General features: G+C 36.6%; 2 protein-coding genes across 2 annotated transcripts; one reads left to right on the top strand and one right to left on the bottom strand.

The window, feature by feature from the left end:
• The first annotated feature begins 1531 nt into the window (after positions 1 to 1531).
• On the top strand, positions 1532 to 14058 carry LOC103948990 (tRNA ligase 1-like). The gene is given in 28 exon segments (XM_009360090.3): positions 1532 to 1708; positions 2410 to 2880; positions 3174 to 3224; positions 3425 to 3507; positions 3640 to 3739; positions 4046 to 4124; positions 4455 to 4578; positions 4759 to 4865; positions 5266 to 5394; positions 5871 to 5935; positions 6045 to 6209; positions 6452 to 6612; positions 6727 to 6758; positions 7198 to 7367; positions 8245 to 8324; positions 9045 to 9110; positions 9202 to 9491; positions 9883 to 9990; positions 10772 to 10869; positions 11353 to 11413; positions 11565 to 11641; positions 11732 to 11803; positions 11893 to 11969; positions 12478 to 12500; positions 12503 to 12557; positions 12807 to 12909; positions 13058 to 13216; positions 13300 to 14058. Coding segments are annotated over 28 exon segments (3411 nt in total). The 5' UTR covers positions 1532 to 1693; the 3' UTR covers positions 13690 to 14058.
• A 699-nt stretch (positions 14059 to 14757) lies between these two features.
• LOC103948888 (exonuclease V, chloroplastic) lies at positions 14758 to 18382 on the bottom strand. Its single transcript, XM_048569158.1, has 7 exons — positions 17817 to 18382; positions 17109 to 17213; positions 16758 to 16879; positions 15893 to 16042; positions 15646 to 15799; positions 15317 to 15393; positions 14758 to 15226 (listed from the first exon to the last, which is right to left on the bottom strand). Exons 1-7 carry the CDS (start codon positions 18195 to 18197, stop codon positions 15001 to 15003), a joined length of 1215 nt encoding a protein of 404 aa, XP_048425115.1. The 5' UTR covers positions 18198 to 18382; the 3' UTR covers positions 14758 to 15000.
• Positions 18383 to 22776: the final 4394 nt, after the last annotated feature.

Genomic DNA, 22776 nt, shown 5'->3' with positions numbered 1-22776 from the left:
AACTGATATACTGGACCAAGAACTTTAAGTCTCGAGAGTATTCCGAATTAATCTCATGAGATGGAAATGATTGAGATAACGATCAAGTAGGGCTTCATTTGTGCCTTATCCTTCCTCATGTTGGGAAGTGAACACTACGAATTGAGTGATCTGTCGTGCTTCTCAGGTCAAAATAGATTGATTGACTATGCGCCGATGTATCAGACTATCCAATAAGAGTGGCTAAACCATCATTCAATGAAGGCACATCATTCGAGGATGTTAACTCGACGTCCTTTAAGTATGTCTATTTTTGCAAACATATTTGCAGTTGGTATATAATCTTATTACTTTAGCTAGAACAGATAAATGTGTTGGGAGCAACATTTTAAAAGTTAGAGTACATCACACGTGCTTATCATACTTGTGCGATTTAAGGATCGAGATGAGACAACACCCACGCAAATTCGTGTTGTTAAAAAACGTTTACGTTCTTATCTCCTCCTGACGCTAAGAATCGAACCTAACATCTCTCATTTATAAATGAGAAAAAATACTACTAAACCATAGGAATAAGTGAGGGCCTCCCCAAGTTTCATGTTAGCAATAGCTTTAAGGCTGGTTTGGTATTGCTGTGCTTTGAAAAAAAACTGCTTTTGCTGTGCTGTGAGAATAAGCAGCTATGAAATAAAGTAGCAGAGTGTTTGGTAAACTTTTTTGTAAAATTGCTTTTGAAAAAAAAAAAAAAAAAAAAAAAAGCAGTATTATAGTGTTTGGTAAACTTTTTATGTAAAACAGATGTGAAAAAAAACTGGTTTTTCAAAACTGGGTTTTGCAGCTTCTTGTTTTTGACTTTTTTTCACTCAAAACTATGAAAAAAAACTGAAGCTAAATGTTTACCAAACACAAAAACAGCTCCCAACTTTTTTTTTTATACCAGTTTTTTTCAGAATCACCTCAGCCCTAGTTTGGTACTGAAGTGATTCTGAAAAAAGTGGCTATAAAAAAAAGCTGGGAGTTTTTTTATGTTTGGTAAACATTCAGCTTTAGTTTTTTTTCACAGTTTTGGAAAAAAACCAAAAACACAAAGCTGCAAAACCCAGCTTTGAAAAACTAGCTTTTTTTCACATCTGTTTTACATAAAAATTTATCAAACATTATAATACTATTTTTTTTTTCCAAAAGCATTTTTACAAAAAAGTTTACCAAACACTCTACTGCTTTATTTTACAGCTGCTTATTTTCACAGCACAGTAAAAATAATTTTTTTTTAAAGCACAGTAATTCCAAACCCAGCCTTAGAGTGGAACAAGACAATTTAATAGGGTAATATGGTCTATCATGGAAAACCAAAATCTCTGTGCATGGACATGCCGCAACCTCTAGAACCCGCCCTCTGTCTCTCTTCCACTTGGCTCCTCCTCCACATTCTCTCTCTCTCTCTCTCTCTCTCTCTCTCTCTCACTCTCTCTCATGTAAATATAGAAGCGTAGTGGTGGCACGTCTAGAGTAGCGATTGAATGTGGGCGTCGCAGAGAATCATCAATGCTCCCGCTCTCACTCCTCCCCTCTCGTCTTCGTCTTCCTCAACCTTCGTTTCCGGAGCCTTCCTCTTCCTCCGATCCTCCTTTCCTTCATCCTCCCATCCTCGCTTTCTCTCTCCCTCGCTTTTTCTCTCCTCTTCCATCTCTCTCTCCCATTTTCCCATTCCGCCATGCCTTACAACCAGGTACCAATTTTTGTTTTAATTTAATTTAAATTGTCCATTTTTACGCTGTTTTGTATAGTTTGGCGATCATTTTCTGTGTTTCATTGGAGCTCGTTTACGTTGAATGTGATTTTAAATTGGTTGATGGCTGTTTCGGTTCGTTGATCGTCGTCTGAGTGACTTTCTTGGCCGAAACGTTTGGTTGGGAATCGATTAATTGCTAATTGTTAATTCAATTTTAGTTTAAATTTGGATTTTGAACCGTGTTGTTATGCAATGCACCCCATTTGAAATTGTTTGAAGATTTTTCTAATTATTGTTGCGGACGATGATCATTTGCTTTGCTTTTTTTTTTTTTTCTTTTTTCGCTAGAGATGATCATTTGCTTATTATGGTTAAATTGGATGAATTTAGCTTTGTAATTCCGTCTGATATTTCGGGACTGTGATTATTTGTGTGTGAGATCAGTTTCAGCGAAGACTTGGTTGGTTGGCCCGTATGAATATTATTTAGTTTTGTGTAGGAGTATGGTTGATGTATGTAGGCATGTGCTATATCTTAATGTGGTTGTGGTTGTGATTTAGAAGTAGCTATGGCATTGCTTCGGATAGTCAAGAGCCTCACGGCCTTCATAAGTTGTGTTGAACACTGTAATTGTGTTTACTTTAGTTGAACTTTGCCTGGCTTAGTTGTGTGATTGAGATGTTTGGTTTACTTTGCAGCGAAGGGGTGGGCGTGGAGAACAAAAGTGGACACAAAAGCAAAAGACTGATGGCTCATCAGCGTCGACAGGGGATTCTTCAGCCGCTGTCACTAACAGAGTTGGTGAGTTGAGTCTTAGTGGAGGCAATGGGCAGACCAATGCTTCAGTTAAACCCATACAGTTTGGGAAGGTCCAATCAGCAAATCAGGGTCCAGTACAAGGTCGGAAAGGAACTTGGATGCCTAAGTCGTATGGGACAGTGGATGGAGCTAAAGCAGCAGAAGTTGAAGCACCCGTTGATAAAAGTTCAGATGGAACCCAGAGAAATGGAGCTGGACAAGCGGCATTTCAAAAAACCAGTGTTGGTTTAAGTCAGTTGTTCAATGGTAATCTGTTGGAAAATTTTACTGTGGACAACTCCACGTATGCTGAAGTGCAAATACGAGCTACTTTCTATCCCAAATTTGAAAATGAGAAGACAGATGGGGAGGTATATTTTTGTCTTCATGCGTTTCCAATTTTAAATTTATTCATCCATTTGTGTTTCCTGTAGAGGAATTACCAACCTCAATAACGCTATGCGGATTTTTTCTCCAACAATTAGCATGTGCTTGTGTTCACTGGATGATGTTATATAGCCAATGAAAACAAACAGAAATATGCTCATATTTTATAAAATAGTGATGTGAATAAATTGATACTTGCCCTTACGTAATCATGAGATTCTCTATTTCTTCTTGGATCTTATCTGAATGGCTGTCTCGTTAATATTTCTGTATTCAGATTAGGACAAGGATGATAGAGATAGTATCTAACGGCTTGGCTACCTTGGAGGTAAGGATGTTTTATGAGCTATTGAATTGCTTTCTTTCTGTAGAGACATTCGGTCTGTTGGCTTTCATGTTAGCAATCACTCTTACTTCTCATAAGTTTTGGGGAGCCTCCAGTTGCATTTTTGGTTTATTCAATTTTGATGTTATTTTACTAAATTAATCTTCATCTGAAGAATTTATTGACAATGAACCTTTTTGCAGGTTTCACTTAAACACTCGGGATCTCTTTTTATGTACGCTGGTAACAAGGGTGGAGCATATGCCAAAAACAGCTTTGGGAATATGTATGCACGAGACAACCATTTCTTCCCATCCTTTTCATATTATTTTAATTGTTTAATTCAATCAATGAATGAAGAGATCAATGGAGTCATTCATGTTTTCGTGGTTTGCTGAATATTCTATTTCTATTACAGATATACGGCTGTAGGTGTATTTGTTCTTGGACGGATGTTTCGGGAGGCATGGGGACGTGAAGCACCAAAAGTTCAAGCAGAGTTTAATGATTTTCTTGAGGTGCTATTCACATGAGAAACCTGAACATAAAGAAAACTAATCTTCATTAACAGCTATTGAATTCTTCCTTTCTGTGCTTGTTTAGTTAAATCTAATGTTGATTGTGAAAGTTCTTAAAAAAAATTAAAAAAAAAAAAAGTTGTTCTTGAGATAGGTTAACTATTCTGATCAAAATATTGGTTTTTAGCTGAATTTAGATTTCTGCCTTTTCTGATTTTATTTATTTAATAACTTAGTCAGCAGTAATTATGCTTGAACAACTCTTCTTACTCCTTCCCCTAATTTTTCTGTTGGTCAATCTTCCAGAGGAATCGTATGTGCATATCAATGGAACTCGTAACTGCTGTTCTAGGAGACCATGGACAACGCCCAAAAGAAGATTTTGGTACTGAGTTATTTATATAATAATAATTTTCCTGTGGATTTTGTTAGAAAACTTTGTAAAGTCAGATGCATAGAGTTACTTGAATTTCCAATGCGTCATATAATTTTAATTATATCAAAGTCTGAGTTTAAACTTCTTTCTTTTTTAGGAGAATTTGTTGTTTATAGTTTCTTGAATTTCCAGAATAAGGAACCATGATTGTAGTGATTGCACTTGTCATCAATGAATTGATAGTGTGACCTTTGCTATTTGATTCAAGTGATGGGTAAACCTTTTCCCAACATTCGTAAAAATATTTTCAAGCTTATGTGATTTTTTTTTATTAAACAGCTGTAGTGACGGCAGTCACAGATTTGGGCAATGGAAAGCCAAAGTTCTACTCAACCCCTGAGATAATTGCATTCTGTAGAAAATGGCGCCTACCAACAAATCATGTATGGCTGTTCTCAACAAGGTGATAACCAATAATTCCATTTTACATGAATAGTTATGGTCTTGGCTCTTATGTTTTAAAGATAGTACTCTTCGGGTGTTTCAAAGGGCAGTTGCGTTAAGACAGTTGATTTGTTATAGTTATTGTAATATTATTTTTAATGAAGTCCTGATTAATCTCTTTCTTTGTGTATAACTAAAGGAAATCAGTGACATCATTTTTTGCTGCCTTTGATGCTCTGTGCGAAGAAGGAACTGCAACACCTGTATGCATGGCTCTTGATGAAGTTGCAGATATATCTATACCAGGTAAACTCTTCAGCGAATTTACTTTGATTTTGATTCCCTTTTCTAGTGATTCGTGTTAGCTTATCTCTCCATAAGTATTGCCTGTTAAACAACCTTTGTAGGATAAGGGGAACAATGAAGACCCAAGTTATAGAATCGAAAGCATTGTGTTTATAGTATATTACAACACAAGCTTTTACAGTCACTTGAAAAGGAGGATTTGGAAAAAAGTTATTCGGAACATGGATACTGTTGCTAAATTTAGAATAAAATGGGTATTGATGATTGTGCACCCGAAAGGTGAACATGTTAACTAGATTCTCCATTTTCCTTTGTTGTTTGTTTTGTGTTACCCTCAGCTGCACACTGGTTTGAAGAGTTATTTATGATGTTTGGAACTCAATTGTAATTCTGTTTTCAGGTTCAAAAGATCATGTAAAGGAGCAGGGTGAAATCTTAGAGGGCATTGTTGCTCGTATTGTAAGCCAGGAGAGCCCAAAACATATGGAAAAAGTCTTGATAGATTTCCCTCCTCCACCAATGGATGGAGGTATGATGTTTCCCTCTTTCGTCTATTTGTTTTGGGGCATTATAGTTCACTTCAAGCTGGAGTTTTTTTGTGGGTGTGTTGTTGTTCTCCCGATTCAGCTGCATCCTTCACTCTTAAAACTTATTAAACTATTTTCTCTCTTTCCCTTTTTGGTTCCTAAATGAAATTTTCTGCTAACAAAAAGTAAAATGATCGGTTGAAATTGTTGTTGCATGTTAATTTGTTTCCGCTTATCTCCCAAATATATTCCTTAACATTTAGTCATGCAAACAAATTTTTGCTTTGGCTGATCCCATAAGTTCATACTTGCATCCGTTCAAAAAGTTCTTCCTACTACCCTCTTGAAGATAATTTTGTGGACATATGAGAATGCTAGTCAATTTTTAAGTTTTCTTTTCATTGTTTAGAACATTACTGGGTTTATTGAGTATTGACAAAAAAAAAGAGAACATTACTGAGTTTGCTTTATGTTTCAGCGGGTCTTGATTTGGGACCAAGCGCAAGAGATATTTGTGCTGCAAATAGGTCCAGCGAAAAGCAGGTAATGGTTAATTCTTTGGATATGAGATTTCTTGTGCTTTGGCTTTATCCACAATATTGGAATGTGGATACAATAATTTTTAACTTATTTTTCTGAAATCCTCATGCAGCAAATAAAAGCGCTTCTTGAGGGTGTTGGCTCCTCTTTTTGCCCAGACAAATTGGACTGGCTTGGAATTGGAGCTGGTGACAACTATTCCAGAAACGTAGATAAATCTGCGGTATCAAAACTTTTGCAATCTCATCCTGCGGATTTTTCTACCACCAAATTGCAGGTCATTTTAGTTTTCATTTCAATCTATTTTCTTAAAACAATAGCGTCCACAAAGTTTTACAGATGAAATCCAATCAATCTACTTCGACCATAAAGAAAATTATATATCCAGCCAATCTTAAATGCATGCATCGCTTTGTCGACATATTCTTTTAATGGTTTAGTACATACAATCCACCGTGAAGTGTTAGTTTTGATCTAGAATTATCCCCTCAGTATATAATATTCTATTTATTGAATCAGGAAATGATTCGTTTAATGAAAGAAAAGCGTTTTCCTGCTGCCTTTAAATGTTACCATGACTACCACAAAGTTGATTTCATATCAAGTGACAACCTTTTCTATAAAATGGTCATCCATGTCCATAGTGACTCTGCATTTAGGCGTTACCAGAAAGAGATGAGGTATTTTTCAAATTCACTCTCTAATCTCTAGACTTTGGTTTATATTTTTATTCTTCTTACTTTATTTTTTTACATGTCTTGGATTCATTGAGTATACATTTTGGTGCATTTCAGGTTGAAGCCAGGATTGTGGCCTTTATATCGAGGTAGAAAAAAAAACCTTGCTGAGTGAAAAAAGTCACACTTATAACTAGTTAATTGTTATTTTTGTACTTGCCAATGGACATGTTTTTTAGATTATCTACTCAATAATGGTCATTGAAAGTATGCACGTTGGACATAAGGTTTTTGGCTCTTATTTTGGTTAGCCTTGCAATGATTTTATTTTTTATTTTTTATTTTTTTGGTGTTAAACTTTTATTTTGGTACAAGTGAAGCAGAATGGTTAGACTGAAGGTCGAGAAACAATCTCTCATTGCTTTTTTCTTAACTTTAAACCCCCATAACATTTTGTGAACCTTTCTATAATGCGTCTTTTAATGAATGAAGTAAGCATATATCATGTCTTAGAAGAATAGGTTTGCCTTTTTTTGTATTGCTTTCTTGAGTTGTTTATTCAGTTCTGATACACTTAATATTATGTAGGTTTTTTTGTTGACATTAATTTATTCAAGGCAAGCAAGGAGAGAGCTGCTGAGATTGCAAAAGGTAAAAGCAGCATTGTGGAAGATGGCAACAGTGGTATGCCTGGAAAATATGGACTGGCTGATGAGGATGCTAACTTAATGATAAAACTGAAATTTCTCACATACAAGGTATGTAGTCCCATCTTAATAGAAAAGTATGTATTTTGTTAAATTCCCTCAAGGAAGCAAAAATAGTATGGTGATCGTTCTCTTTTGCGTGTCAAATTTTATTAGAAGAATACTTTACCCTATAAGGCTGATAAATAGACCTTTCTTTTGTTTGAAAATGGCGATGAAAGTGGTACATTACAATAATAGTAGCTATTTCAAAATTATATCCTCTGAATTAGCAAGGTTAAATTGAATGGATAGCCGCTAAAATATTTTACTGACAATAATGAATTCTTATTGAAATTCTGTATGGCGAGTGAATCAACTTAGTGCTGCAACTAGTGTGTTCTTTATGGGAAGGGACTATTAAAGTGAAGGAAAATACTAGTAGGGCAGCTATGTTTATATATGCTATATGGTGGATGTAAAGTATAAAAAGGAAAATGAAGTGGCAGAAACGGACTGCTGAATTGAAGTACCAATGTCTACTGGATCTTATAACTCGCTGTTTTTTGCATGCTGTTTTGTTTTCCAATTGTTTCCTCATTTCCTTCGTTGATTTTAGAAAAATTCCGAAAAACAACTGCTTCACCATTCTTTCCAGACTGAAATAGATAGAAGGTTAGGTAGCTTGGGTACTTTTTAGTGGTGGAGAGGAACTGATGCATTGTGGTGTGGGGGAGAGTGTGAATAATTTGTTCACTCATTTCCTAACAACTTAAGCTTTCCAACAGTTATCATATTGGTGCTACATCTCTTGATTTCTTCATTTCCTCTATGAGCATTGTACTTATAAATTCGATTTAATTTTGATGTAATGTGTACCGTTCAATGTTGGAATCATCATACAAGGGTTCAAAAATTAAATGTTGATTGTGCCCATCTTTCACTGCAGCTGCGAACCTTTTTGATTCGCAATGGTTTGTCAATTCTTTTTAAAGAAGGTCCAGCTGCGTACAAGACCTATTACGAGAGGTGAGGTTCTGAGCTTATCTTACATGTTATGTCTGCAACTTCTAATGAGGCATCTGGGGGATGAGATACCACATTGTCATTCTCAAGTCTCCTCTTTAGTCTCTAATACTTATTTAGTATCTCAGTAAGTGGAAACTAGCCTGCCGGATGCACAGTTTTGGACAGCTGGGACAAATGGTCCAAATTCTGTCATTGATTTTTAGTATTCGAAACACCTTCTTGAAGCTTCCTGTCCATAAGAGATACATGTCGCTTTTTATTTATATGGTATATCCTCAGCCTAATATTATTGGAAATCCATCACTGACAACCTGACCAACTATGAACTTTCTTTTTTTACCTACGCACGGAAACAAACGCTCTTTCTAGACCTCTGGAATAAAATCTTCATCTGTTCCACTCCAAACCCACTTCTTCCTTCCTGATAGGTTTCCATTGGTGTAATTTCTCGGAGTATATTTTAGGCACTAGGCACCGTTATTTATCACACGTATATTAAGATGTTACATAAGTGTTTTTTTTGTTGGAAAGATGTTACTTAAGTGGAACTGCATTTTGTTAACCTAATGGATTACATGAGCAATATGATGTTATAAACTAGCGTCGTGGGTTCTTTACTGCAATGAAAGAGAACCCATAGTGCTTTTATGATTCTTTAGCATGCTAGTTCAACAGAATCTTGTTTTATTAACCATTAATCCTTTGCCTCTGTCATTATAGGCAAATGAAAATATGGAATACTTCAGAACCAAAGAAGAGGGAACTCAGAAAGATGCTTGATGAATGGTGATTTGTGTAACATTTCTGTTATTTTCTTTGTGTATGACTTTTGTGTTTATCTCTGCTTAACCGGTAGAATTTGTTCCTTCATGTTCAGGGCTGTGTACATACGAAGGAAATGTGGAAACAAACCGCTTTCATCATCAGTTTACCTCAGTGAGGCTGAGCCTTTTCTTGAACAGTATGCAAAATGCAGTCCACTGAATCAGGCTCTCATTGGATCTGCTGGAAACTTTGTAAGGGCTGAAGATTTCATGGCCATTGTTGAGGTAGGAAGAGATGAAGAGGCTGATCTTGAGAGGGAGCAGGAGGTTGTACCATCAAGCCCCATTGCCTCAGGCAGGGACACTATCCCAAAGGTTGAGGGTCTGATTGTATTCTTTCCTGGTAAGAATTGTGTCAAATTGATGGAGTTTTGGAACATTGAAAAGTTCTTATGAATAAAATATACAACATTTAAAAGATAATTCTCTCTGTATAGACTACTTATACATCGTGCAACTTTTTCCTTGGGAAGCCAATGTCTTCCATCGTTCAACTTCAACATTTGGATATTTCCCTTTCGATAGTTCTTTGGCAGTGTGCTCTTATGCATTTGAATATCTCTTGATGGGTGTTTGCTATTCTATTTAGACATGGGTGTTTATAACTGTTTTGACATTGAATATGATTGGGTTCTTATATTTTTATTTATTCCCTCTTTTGTTATGGTTTATGGGAGTCAAACAATACGTTCTATGCCTTTCCTGATGTTTCTTTCTTGGCTTGGAATTTTTAGGACTACCGGGTTCAGCTAAGTCAGCATTATGCAAGGAACTACTTAAAGCCCCAGGAGGAATGGGAGACGATCGACCAATTCAAAGTCTGATGGGTGATCTCATCAAAGGTAATTATGTTGTAAAAAAACTGTTGTCAATTAGCACCCAGAAAAATAACTCTTGTAACACACACACACACACTTCAAATTAACATTTTTTAACGTTGGAGGTTTCTAGCAGTTTCTTAATCATGCACTCGTAATATAGGTATCCTTCTTCATCCTGCTAACCTGTGTTTGTATGTTTCTGTATATGAATCTGATCAGATCATCCCAGTCATGTCATAGATATCATTGACCATGGTGCTGACCATTGTTTTTATTTGTCTCTTTGTATGAATCATGTATTATGCTATTGCTGCAAAAATTTTGAAGCCGGCTAGAATGATAGTTCAAAACTTCTAAGATTTGTCCATTACAATAGCAAAACCTATGAATGTATGCAAAGGATTGACCTGTGAAATATGATTGAGATTCATGAGAATTTCAAAATATCTCGAATTTGAGGACTTCTTATTATTGTTCATAGCTTTATTACATCTGCTGGGAGTGTTGTCCCACTTTGGGAAAGTGAAGCCTTGCATGGTAGTTCAAAAGATATTGGTCCTCTCCTCCAACTGCCAATTGGTTTGGGTTGGATACTCATACTATATAAACATTGGAAGTTAAAAATACCAGAATTAACAGGATTCTTCTCATAATACTGTTCATACCTTTATTTAGAAATTTCTTTATCCTTCAGAATAGATCCATTGGTATCCTATTGTCAGGATGCTTTATGAATTAGTACGTCGAAAGATTATTGGAGGACTTATAATATTAAGATTACTTGTTTATTGTCTATAAACAGGAAGATATTGGCAGAAGGTTGCTGATGAGTGCAAGAAAAAACCATATTCAATAATGCTTGCGGACAAGAATGCACCAAATGAAGAAGTATGGAGACAGGTAATTTTCTTTTGGGATTCACTTCAAGGATTGTTCTACAATCTGTTCATGAGAACCCAGAAGTTGCGTTCCATGGAGCCCATGTGGAGGCTGACCGTAGCCCTAGGTCCTAACCAAAACTTGTATTGTTTAGTGCGAGTTACTTTCCATAGGACTAATAAGCAAAAGTGAATTGCTTATAAATCCCTAAATGGGGTGATGTCCCGGGTTAACATCCCAAAATGGTAACCTAAAAGAACTAAAATGGATGTCTCTTGAGTCTGGACCAACAAGATTGATGGCTACTCAATTGATAGGAATCATAAAAAAAAATAAAATAAAAAAATAAAAAAATTCTCTAGATATATTAATGATTTTTTTTTTTTATAAATTAAAAAAAAAAATCTAAAAGGCTTTTCTGTTTTCTATTTATTAATTATCAAACAGAAATTGATTTGTGCTCATCATAATTACAGTATCATTTTTCTCTCCTGTCTTTTGCAGATTGAACACATGTGCCACAGCACTAGGGCCTCCGCAGTTCCAGTTGTGCCCGATTCTGAAGGTTCTGTTGCTCCTGAGGCTGTTGTTTGTTGCGTTCTAGTTCACTTTGTTCACTACTGTAGTTAAAGATGAATGGAATGTACTTTAGTAGTTTAGGAAATGATGCTGCGGTCATTGGATATGCTTTTACATTATGATCTTTTAATGTGCAGGAACCGATTCAAATCCGTTTTCTCTTGATACATTAGCGATTTTCATGTTTCGGGTGCTTCAACGTGCTAATCATCCAGTATGCATTTCATTCTCTCATTTTCTTTTTCTTTGTAGATCTAAGACACGTATACTTATTTGCATACTTACATGCTCGCAATTTCTGAAGGGAAACCTTGACAAGGAATCTCCAAATGCTGGCTATGTGCTGCTAATGTTCTATCACCTTTACGATGGCAAGGCATGATTTACATACTCTGGTCCATGCTCTATTGATGCACCTGACTTTATTTCATTTTATCTGAATTTGGTATTGTCTAAATTTTTCAGAGTCGCCGAGAGTTTGATGGGGAATTAGTAGAACGTTTTGGCTCACTTGTCAAGATTCCACTGCTGAAGTCTGATAGGTAGATTCTGCTTTCTTGTGTTTTCCGAAAGAAAAAGGACCCGATACCTCTCATATTGGTTGTTTTCTATAATGCTTTCTTCTATATGATAATGATAATTATCAGGGGAAAACTGTTCATAATACATCAATGTTGCACCAGATAAGGTGGGTTTTTTTTCTTTCTAGGAGTACTCTTTGCATGGTGGGCGCATAGTAGTTAATGTATAGATTAAGTGAAATTCTCAGTTCATTTGAGTAAATTTATAACAAAAAACATTTAGTGATATATATATGTTTTCCTTTTATTTATCAATGAATTAAAAGATTGTGCTCGTGTACTTAATAAGAGTTCGAAAACTGTGAATAAAGGAAAAGATGATCCAATTTATTTGTGTGGTTGATTCCACAACGTATGAAATGCATAGGATGTGGTGTATGATTTGTTTGTGTAAGACATGAAGCTTATATCTTTCCTCTCTAGCCTTTGCAATACACTAATTTCGTGGGACTTTATTTTGCATACCCAGGAATCCATTACCTGATGTGGTGAGAATATTCTGGAGGAGGGTATAAATCTATACAAGCTTCACACTGCCAAACATGGAAGGTTAGCCTTTTATCGGCCACTATATCATGAAGTTAGATTTTAGCGCAATGGAGATACTTCTTTCCTTTTCATTTGCGTTTCCTGCTTAATTGGAATTTCAATGAAACTAAGCTTTTAGCTGTTTCCATGCACAGTACCATTTTCTATAGTAGCATAACACTTTGAATTTTCATAGTCAATGTTTAACCGCTGTTCTGGCCTCCTTTATGTGCGAAAACCTTACCTCCTTTCTTGTAAACCTGTTCTCAGATTGGAATCAACCAAGGGAACCTATGCAAAGGAGTGGGCTAAATGGGAGAAACAGTTGCGGGATGTTTTATTTGGCAATGCAGAGTATCTTAATTCTGTTCAGGTCATTGTGTAATTCTTTTTTACCTTCCAAGCTGTTGATTCCACATCGTCCAGTTCTATTATATTCACGGTCTCTGGAATTTACTTGATGAACCATTAACTTTTTCAGCTCACTAAATTAAATTTTTGTGCAATCTTTATGTCCTCAGGTTCCTTTTGCGTCTGCTGTTAAGGAAGTGTCAGAACAGCTGAAAAAAGTCGCAAAAGGCGAGTACAAAACTCCAGATACTGGGAAGAAGAAGTTCGGGGCCATTGTCTTTGCTGCTGTTAGCCTGCCTGTTCAGGAAGTCAGTGGTCTGCTTGATAGTGTAAGTTAATGCTTGCTTTCAGTTATTCTTCCAAGTTGCATCACTTATCTAGTGAGAATATGTTGACTTTTTGTTTCGTGCAGTTGGCTGCGAAACACAGTGAAGCTGAAGCTTTCCTCAAAGACAAGCATTTGGATAAACTTAACAAGGCTCATGTTACTCTTGCACACAAGAGAAGTCATGGTGTTACCGCTGTGGCTGGTTATGGAACCTTTCTCCACAAAACAGTCCCTGTGGATATAACTAAGCTTTTCTTCTCGGATAAAATGGCTGCATTTGAAGCCAGCCTTGGGTCTGTCGAAGGCGAAAGAGTAGTGTCTAAAAATGAGTGGCCGCATGTCACCCTATGGACTGCAGAAGGGGTTCCGGCCAAGAATGCCAACAACTTACCCCAACTGCATTCGGAGGGGAAGGCTACCTGCATTGCAATTGACGCACCTGCCACCATTGATGGCACGCTGGAATTTTTCTGAGATTCGATCGGCCAGGCCAGACTGAGCTCCGCATACAAGTGAGTGAAATTTCCTTTGATGATGCGGTGTTCAATGTGAAGGAGAAGATTTAGTATGCCACCAGGAAAAGGAAATTTTGCTGAGTTGATTTTTCAGAGGTTTTTTTTTTTATATAAACAAGGCAATTACAATTTTAAAATTTTGGAATTTGGTTAAGCTTTTCCCAATTGAGGGGTGTGGCTTAGCCGCGGTCACATCCCTCGTATCTATCTACACGACGCGGGCTGCTTGTGTAGCTGCAATTCCAACCTCTCGATGGTGATTCGGCTACGGTAGAAACTGTAAGCAAAGTCCAATGCTGTTTAAGGGAAATGATTTCGACGCAACCTACTTCTTCTCTTGCAAAACTTGTTTATTTATGTTCCTTGATTCTTCGTTTAATTCAGAAACCTAAGAGCGTGCGAAAAGCACTTTGATAAAGTTTGGTTTTCATTCAAAGGAAAGCATTTGAGATGGCTCATTAGCCAGTTTGATAAGTTGTTTTCGTAGCACGTCAATGTTATACGCCTGAACTAGCTTTCCGTAATTCCCAAGTATTCGCTTGTTCCGCAGCCAGTGTAGGTAAGATGGTCACAGCCTCACCGTCGACGACGGTAGCACCATTCTTGAAGCATGCCGTCTTGATTTTCACTCTGAACCACACATTCAAAAACCACATAAGTCGGTCTCTGTTTAACTTAAACAACGTGCAGAAGAATTGCTTTGGCAAAGAATGCTGTATGCTCACACCTGCTCCATCAAAGTAGACCCTCACATTTTGTTTTGGCATAAATTGCCAGGCTCAAGTGGAATCCTTCATTTTTTGCTCATATTATTCCTATGTTGCTTGTACTAGGCATTATAACAAACACTTGGTAGGCATCGTTTCCATAACATACGATACACCATTCTCTTAAACGTCGGTTTTGTCGGGCCAAGTTCCACGAATGGGCTTATGACATTGACTAGTTTGTGGTGGCGATAACTTGACTCTCAAGTTTTCAAGTTCTCGACCCATCCGACTTTGCTAAATTTGATAGAGAGACATCCTTTGCACTTTGAGCGTAGCTTTCAGAACAAAACAATTGAATTTTACAACTCCTGTTTAACGATTTCGTCCAAAGAATAAGTTACAACAATTGAATCAAACAACGGCTACGATACAACATGAACGATACATTCATGGCACAACCAACAGAGCAATTACCCCAAAGAAGCAACTCCAAGAATTGTGCTTCTTTGTACACTTATTGATGATGCTGATTGAAACATCACCAATGCTACTGCTTTTCTCTAACTTGGTGTATTATTATAGTCCGCAGACTCCGGACTTTTTGCGGAGCAGACAGAAGAAAATTGACAGAACCTGCATTTCCATCGCTCATCCTCAGGAGTGTAACTGGCTTCTCGCTCTCCTAACCAGAACTCAAGACAACCCTGTATTTTATTCTTGACCCAATCAGAGTCGTATGCAAACTCATCTTCACCAAGTAACGAATGATCTTTCTGTAACTCATATCTGACTCAAAAATAGTCATATCAGTATCTTCCCAAAAGTTATTGTGACCAAGCAAATATAAAAGATCTCGCTTATAAATTTTATACTCACCTCAATAGCAGTTGGTCATGTGCAGAGGGCAGCATGCTACATGTGTTTCTATAGTATCTCACCATGTCATCAAGGGTCTGCGCAACCAAGAGAAATTTTTTACCTATACATGCATGCCTTTGAAGTGGTAATTATCTGAAGAATCTATGTCACACAATTTTGTTTATGAACTAATAAACAAAACAAATTACTAAAAAAATCCATCTTTAATATCAAGTGATTGGTTTTAGAAGCCAGTATAGTGATAACGGGAACATCAAAAAATAGAACCCCAAAAATCCTGATTTCCTAGACTAAATGTATCTAATAATTCAATGGAGCGACTTTACCTCTGCTGGAAAGCCTGAGTTAGCAGTCATCTCTCTGATTTCTTCAGATAAGATGCCACGAGGATTTAAGGAAAAAGAAGTGAAAAATTTCTCTGATGGGAATTTATCAGCAACTAAATCATCCCAAATGTACTTGTAGCACATTAATTGAAGCCTGCCAAAATAGAGTGTGACTTCATTTTGGTGCATTTCCTCATCAATGGCAACAAAACATCAGCCCAAAACAGAAGCTAATAAAGGTGCATACCTTCCATTTCTTCGTTGTGGTTCAGCAGGAAGTGTATCTTTCACACGAGTCTTTGTGTCAACTAATATTGGGAGTCGGTTGGTTTCTGTAACAGGCATTCGAATCTCATCAATCACGCCCACCATCCATACCCCTTCTGCAAAACCTATTCTGATATCATAAGAAAGTATAGCCAATCATTGAAGGAAAGGAGGGTAAGAAGATCAATGCTCCGATATCATCAATTCCATCAGAGAGAAACGGAGAATTGGCTGTAAGTATAGAGCAAAAGAAAGAGCATGCCTATCTGAAATAACGATATATAAAGATAAGATGTTTTTCTAAGACTTTCTCAATCATGTTTCATTTTCAGTACTGATGTTTCACGTATCCAGAGCATTGTTTCATTAGGTCCCAAAAACTACATCTGGATCACCATCAGCAATCACTCGTGTGTATTTCATATTATTTCAATCAAGTACATGACAAGCTGTATATTCAGTTAAAGGGCGCCATAATCTCACAATCCAGGATTCATACTTATATCCAACCCATACAAAAACCACCAAACAAAGGATCAGAGCTGCAAACTTAATCCAGACACCATTCCTCACAGATGATAACTACTTTATGCAACAATAATGACCCATATGATCCATTTATTAATTGATTATAATGCTAAATAAGCCCTAAGAACGCATTTATCTAACTTATTACGACAAAATGCCCCGCAAAGATAAATTAGGAAATAGAATGATAAAGCTTGGACCTCACTTGGATTGACAGCATCACAATATCAAGTAGCTCCATTCAGTAGGTTAAGGGCCACCTAACAATGTATCGGGAGTCCAAGATTGAATCAAGAGATGCAGATGAATTAACTTACAGTGGCAGCTCACGTGTCAATCCTTCAAACAGTAATTGATTTACACCAGTTATAAAATTCAGAAGCTTCAGAGCCCATCTATCTTCAGTCGACGTGACACGAACTTTAACTCTTTTTACAACCTGCCCACAAATATAAGCAGATTCTAAATGTGCATAGCAAACATGGAGGCCACGGAAAGGTAAGGGAAAGTGCTTTGTACTTTGACAAGAAAGAAAAACGAAAGCGGAATTTTATAAAATCCTGAATTCTAACTTGACTACCAAATTGAAAAATGATTTCAAACCGCTAGGAGTCAGCTAATTCATGCAGGACAAAACCCCAAATAGTAGTCACTTTTTGAATGCTTACCTCGTCTTCGAGTTTTGCATGGCGAGCAATACCCGCTTTCATAGCCTTACTCTCTTTTCGCTTGCCAACAAGGAGAACAAACTCCATTTGTTTTTCACACCATTCCTATAATTGACATGTAATGAAAACAAATCTAGGTAAAATATCTTTCGACTCGCTATGGACAGAAAACTCAAATTAAACCCTCTCGCAGAGTAATAATAGCATTCAGATTACTGAAGTTTTTTATTCATAGTTACTACTACACCCCGCGAGCATTACCAATACTATCTGGAATAAACGACCATACATGGAAATTGGAAGCATTCACAAACTCACACCGGAGAAACAGAGATACTCAATCGGATTCCACCTCATCTTCGATTTTCCAACCGAAGATTATTCAATTTTCAAATTGGAAATGATAATAAAATGCTCTTGTAAATCAATTTTTTTTTTTTTTGCATTAGATTCATACGCCATTGATGTGTCATTGAGAAAAGCAGTAAAATTCAAACCAATCTACTGCACAAAATCATTGTCATCTCATCGCCATACAATTCAAGAATCAATTGATCTCAAACATTCAACGTAATCATCCATACCCATTACCAAAAACCCCATCTGATTCACAATCAAACATTAAAGATTCAAATTTGACAAATAAAAACCGAAACCCATTTCGCAAAAACTCCTAAAAAAGAATCCCAAAGCCAAGAAACTCCATACCGTGGCAGTAATGTCGGTGACATACAACCCCTTCTTCCTAAACCGGTGCAAAAACGAGTCAGCCACCCGAGTCTTCTTCTGGACACTCTTCAACCCACCCGAATCCTCAATATCGGGTTCGGAACAACCCGATAGCCTCCTCTTCGACAAAGCGGTGATCGACTGAATAGACCTGACGTTGCCGTGGAACGAAAGCGTTGAGGACCGAATTGCAGGGATGGCAGAGAAGGAAGCGCGAGCGGAAACAATAGCAGCTTCGAGTAGAGCCATCTCTTCCTCGCTCACAATCTCGATTGGGATTTCTGGCACGATTGCATCGTTCCCCTTGTGGTTGTGGTTGAAAGGTGAGTCGGAGATTGACTCGGACGGTGACTCGGTCATTTCGGACGAGTCTGGGGAAATGTGACCGTTAAGAGCTCCACGCTTATGGGGCAAGTTATCGTGGTGGTTTTTAATTTCAAAAGTGTCGGAATAGTTTTAGTTGTGTACGATACAACCATTAAATTATGGTGCTAATCGTTGCATGTAAGATTTACCAGAAGTTGCTTTTTTCAAAAGAAAACTTGTGAAGAAAAATGGGAGCACAATGGACTGGGCCTGGTCTCACTTTTCAGGTTTAGGCTTCTAAGATCATCTTAAAAGAAGATGTGATTTTAAATAAAAAATTTAAATTTGATAGTTTATGTGGCATTTTGATATATTTTAAAATTTTACTTCCCACCCGATATTTCAAATTAAATTATTATTTTATTTTTCATAATTTCTGTTTTGACACTATCTAGATCCATTTTCCACCACCTCTTCGTTAACCTCCCCCATCACATGGTCATTTCTCACAATGAACTGCATCATCCTCCTCAAATCCACCAACTCCCTCTCCATCAAGAAAAGCCTCTCCTTCAATGTTAGATTCTCTTCCTCCAATTAAACAAAATGGGTATCCTAATCATCCACCCTATTATCCAAAGCATTGTTACAAGCAACCCCACTGTAGTTTGGGTACACCATGTCGAACCGACTCAAATCATGGTCCAACCTCCTTTCCACCTCCACATGGTCCTCCACGTCCCTCTCACTCGATCAGCCACCACCCTCCTCATCATCATTTCCAAGTGAAGGAAGCCAAATCAACTCTTTCATTGACCCATACCCATCAATACCCACTCCGCCTTCGCCATATCTCATAAAATCTCCCTCAAAGGTGAAACATGGGCATGGGTAGAATAGTCGGAGTCACCACACAAGGTGAATCCAATGAGGCTAAGATTCAACGGTGGCAGCTTTTGGGCGACGAATTAAGGCATCGGCTGAGGCCAAGCCTTGTAGTTCCGATTCATCATCATCGGGTGAGACTGACTCTTCATCATCATCAACAGGTAATAAATGTTTTAAAACAATAGTAAAAAGCATTTAATAATAAATTAAAATGTATTTGAAGCTACTCTCAAATTTTACAGCAAGCCCTTTTGCTGCCATTCCATGTCATGCCACATAGGATTTGGCATTTCGGTTGGAAACAATAGTGGTTGTCTCTTTTTACTGTTATAGCTTATGTGGACAATTTGGCATCTCCTTTGGAGATGCTCTAAGTTTTGATTCCTTGTTTGAAATGCCTTTTCTGTTTTTAAAGTAAACAACTAAACTATTTTGAATATACATCGTCTACACGAAGTTCTTTAAAAGTAAAATGTCTTGGGTGTTAGTGTTATTGTATACGGTCGTCATGCCAAAGACTCTCTTGACCTTCATTTGAGGTTTCGTGTTTGGATCTTGGATTTGGTTGGAATGACAGGCTCTCAATTCTAAAATCTTTGATTATCATTTAGAACTATTGTTTAGTGACATTCAAAGTTCATGTTTTGTATGTCATTTAAAATCTCAATCATTTGATGCATTATGCGTTAGAGTTTTTTTTTTTTTTTTGATTACGTATTCTTTGATGCGTTAGAACTTCTAATTGATTACGTATTCCTTGATTTACATTTGTTTTCAATCATCCAATGGAATTTCATTCGCATTCTCATTTTACCAACTAAGATTTTGAGTCAAATTATATTTGACTTTAAAAAATGTTAGTCATTTATGACTTTGAAGTTATGTATAAAGTATTTTATATATAATCGTAGAGTTAAGACTGAAACTACCCCCTTTGATTATACACAAGTTTTTTTTGACTCAACGTTTTTACTAAAACACCAAAGTAAAAAGTTAAATTTAATTATTTATGCATTGTGAATTATATAACTTGCACTATTATATCTGAAGATCTCCAATTCACCGAAAAGGTTAAGAGTATATGACTAGAGATAAATGCAAAGTTATACTATTTTTTTGTTTTTGAACCACTAATATTATTTACACTAAGAGGAAGGAGATGGGTTAAGTCTCACAATGTATCAACAATAATGTAGTTCAAATTCGCATTTGACGATAATTAAACTTAAAACCTCTCATTTACAATATTCAACTCTGGATTTAGAAGCATGACCCTCAATTAAAAGAGATTTTTAATGTGCCCAGAACACAGAGCGGTACGCTATATGTCATTATAGAAGCTAAGGAAAATGATATGTATTTCAACATTGATGGCCACTTTTATCATTTACTTCTATCTCACTGCATGTTAATGCTTTTATTGATCATAATTTAATAGTTGTATTTTTGTTCACCACCCTCAAGTGGTGGTAATGATCACCACCATATTTATCATTGTTAGATGAGTTTAAATTTTGAGATTTGTGTCTATCCATTACACATATCTCGAAATTTAAACTTATTTAAAGGGTGGTAGACATCACCATCACTTGGTGAGCAAAAACATTCCCTAATTCCCAGAACCATCCAGAAGTCTAAATAAGTGCTTGTGAGAAGCTCTGAATGACCATCTAATGGTCTAGACAAGTGGTGGAAAAGAGAAGACCACCCTGACTCTGCATATGTTGTACAACATAAGCTTTGAACCAAGAAGAAAGACCACCATAACTCTGTTGTTCTTAGACCTTGGTTCCAATGAAGAAGAAAGACTCTCTCTTCATTTCCCACCTGACCAACTCCCCACTTTTCTCTTTCTTTTTTTTTAATTGTTTTTCCAATCAGTTGTGTCCTCTAACATTTTAATTAACAAACGGATGAAAATTACTCAACCAATGCTTTTATACCACATATTTGACACCATTATTTCTTTTAAAAGTCACTATAAATTCACACTCTCTAAAAAATATTTCGTAAAGTACTACGAACTCATAATCATTTGAACTTTCATCTACTAAAGCAAAATTATGATATTTTTAATGTTATATGTTTAATAATAAACATAATTAAAGTAATAAACTCAAATTCTTAGTACAAATACAGATTTTTAAGTGTAAATATCCACATATTTATGTGATATATAAAAAAAATTAAATCAGCCTAGTTCGCCTAGGCCAGCCCTCTAGTTTGTTGCCCAATTAGTGCTTAGCGTACCTTAACTATGACCACCCAATGTTAGAATCTTGGATCCACCACTAGATATAACCAACACACTCGTTTTTAAGTCCTTGAACTTAATAATGTGTTGTCTCATTAGTCCTTTTCACTAACAATGTCTATTTTTTAATTAAATCTAAAAAATCTAGAAATATAAGACAGTTCAAACTCATAATAAAGTTTAAGGAAAACTAATGAAAATGACTTCAAATATTCGCATTTTAATCAAAACTCATCCATGAACTTTATTTAATGATAAAGGATAAAATAAAAAATAAAATAAAAACATACAAAACACCATATCACTAGTACAAAAAACAGTTTGCGTCACGCAAAGTCAAAAAACATTGCCTAAAAATTAGCCCAACGACATCTTCGTCGCATGCAAACCGTCACGTAAAGTCCGTGAAAGCAGGGTTTGCGTAACGAAGAGATAACATGCGTCGCGCAAAAGGCATTTGCGCGACGACAACACATGTGTCGCACAAAAGGATTTTGCATGACAACAGAAACTGCGTCACGCAAAGATCTTTTGCATGACGACAACACCTGCGTCGCACAAAATGACCTTGCACGACAAGAGAACCTATGTCACGTAAAGAGCTTTTGTGCAACGAAGAAGTAACATGCTTCGCGCAAAGAGCTTTGGCGCAAAATATTTTTTATTTAATTTTTTATAAAAATTTTAATTAAATTATAAAAAATATTTAATAAACCAAGAAAAAATATTTAATATGTACATACAAGATGTTCGAACATAAAACAAAAATCTACAACAAGCAGTACAAATAAACAAGCCGAATTGGAACCAGCGAAATAAATAAAAAGCTTACAAGTGAACAAACTAAAACTAAACTCTAGAGAGCAGGGAACCCAACTAACCCCTCTTATTTTCCAGCAAAATTTTAGCTGTTCCTTTTCATAACTTCTTCACCAAGAGATCAACATCATGTTCTGGCTCTACGACCAATCTAAGAGTAGGCGCATGGGGGTACTTAGGGGAAAGCGAGAAGGAGAAGTTGGATACTATGAGAGCTATCAGAACCTTGAGTTCAACCATGGCAAAGTTCTGTCCAAGACACCCTCGAGGACCAACTCCGAATGGCATGTACAAGTGTGGAAGTTTGCCTGTGATCCTATTCGCAAACCTGTTGGGGTTGAATGGATACAAATCAGGGTCCCTATAATTCCGAATCAGTGTGCAATGTTATCACCATTATCCAAACATTAATACCCTTTGGAACCTGAATGTCCCCGAACTTCATGTCCTTGAAAGCCTCTCTTAACACCACACTAACCGGGGGATATATGGCACAATGATTCATGAATCACCATTGTTAGTTGCACACATCATTCAAACAATCAAGTTTATGGTAACTGATGCATACCTCATGTCCTTGTTAGCAACCCAAAGCTGTTTTGCGCAACGAATGTAATCACCATTATCCAAACATTGATACCCTTTGGAACCTGAATGTCCCCGAACTTTATA

Source organism: the organism of the source record quoted next, unplaced genomic scaffold, assembly GCF_019419815.1.
Source record: "Pyrus x bretschneideri cultivar Hongxiangsu unplaced genomic scaffold, Pyrus_bretschneideri_v1 Contig5, whole genome shotgun sequence".
NCBI classification, from domain to species: domain Eukaryota; kingdom Viridiplantae; phylum Streptophyta; class Magnoliopsida; order Rosales; family Rosaceae; genus Pyrus; species Pyrus x bretschneideri.
This window is presented reverse-complemented; position numbering and strand designations above follow the sequence as displayed.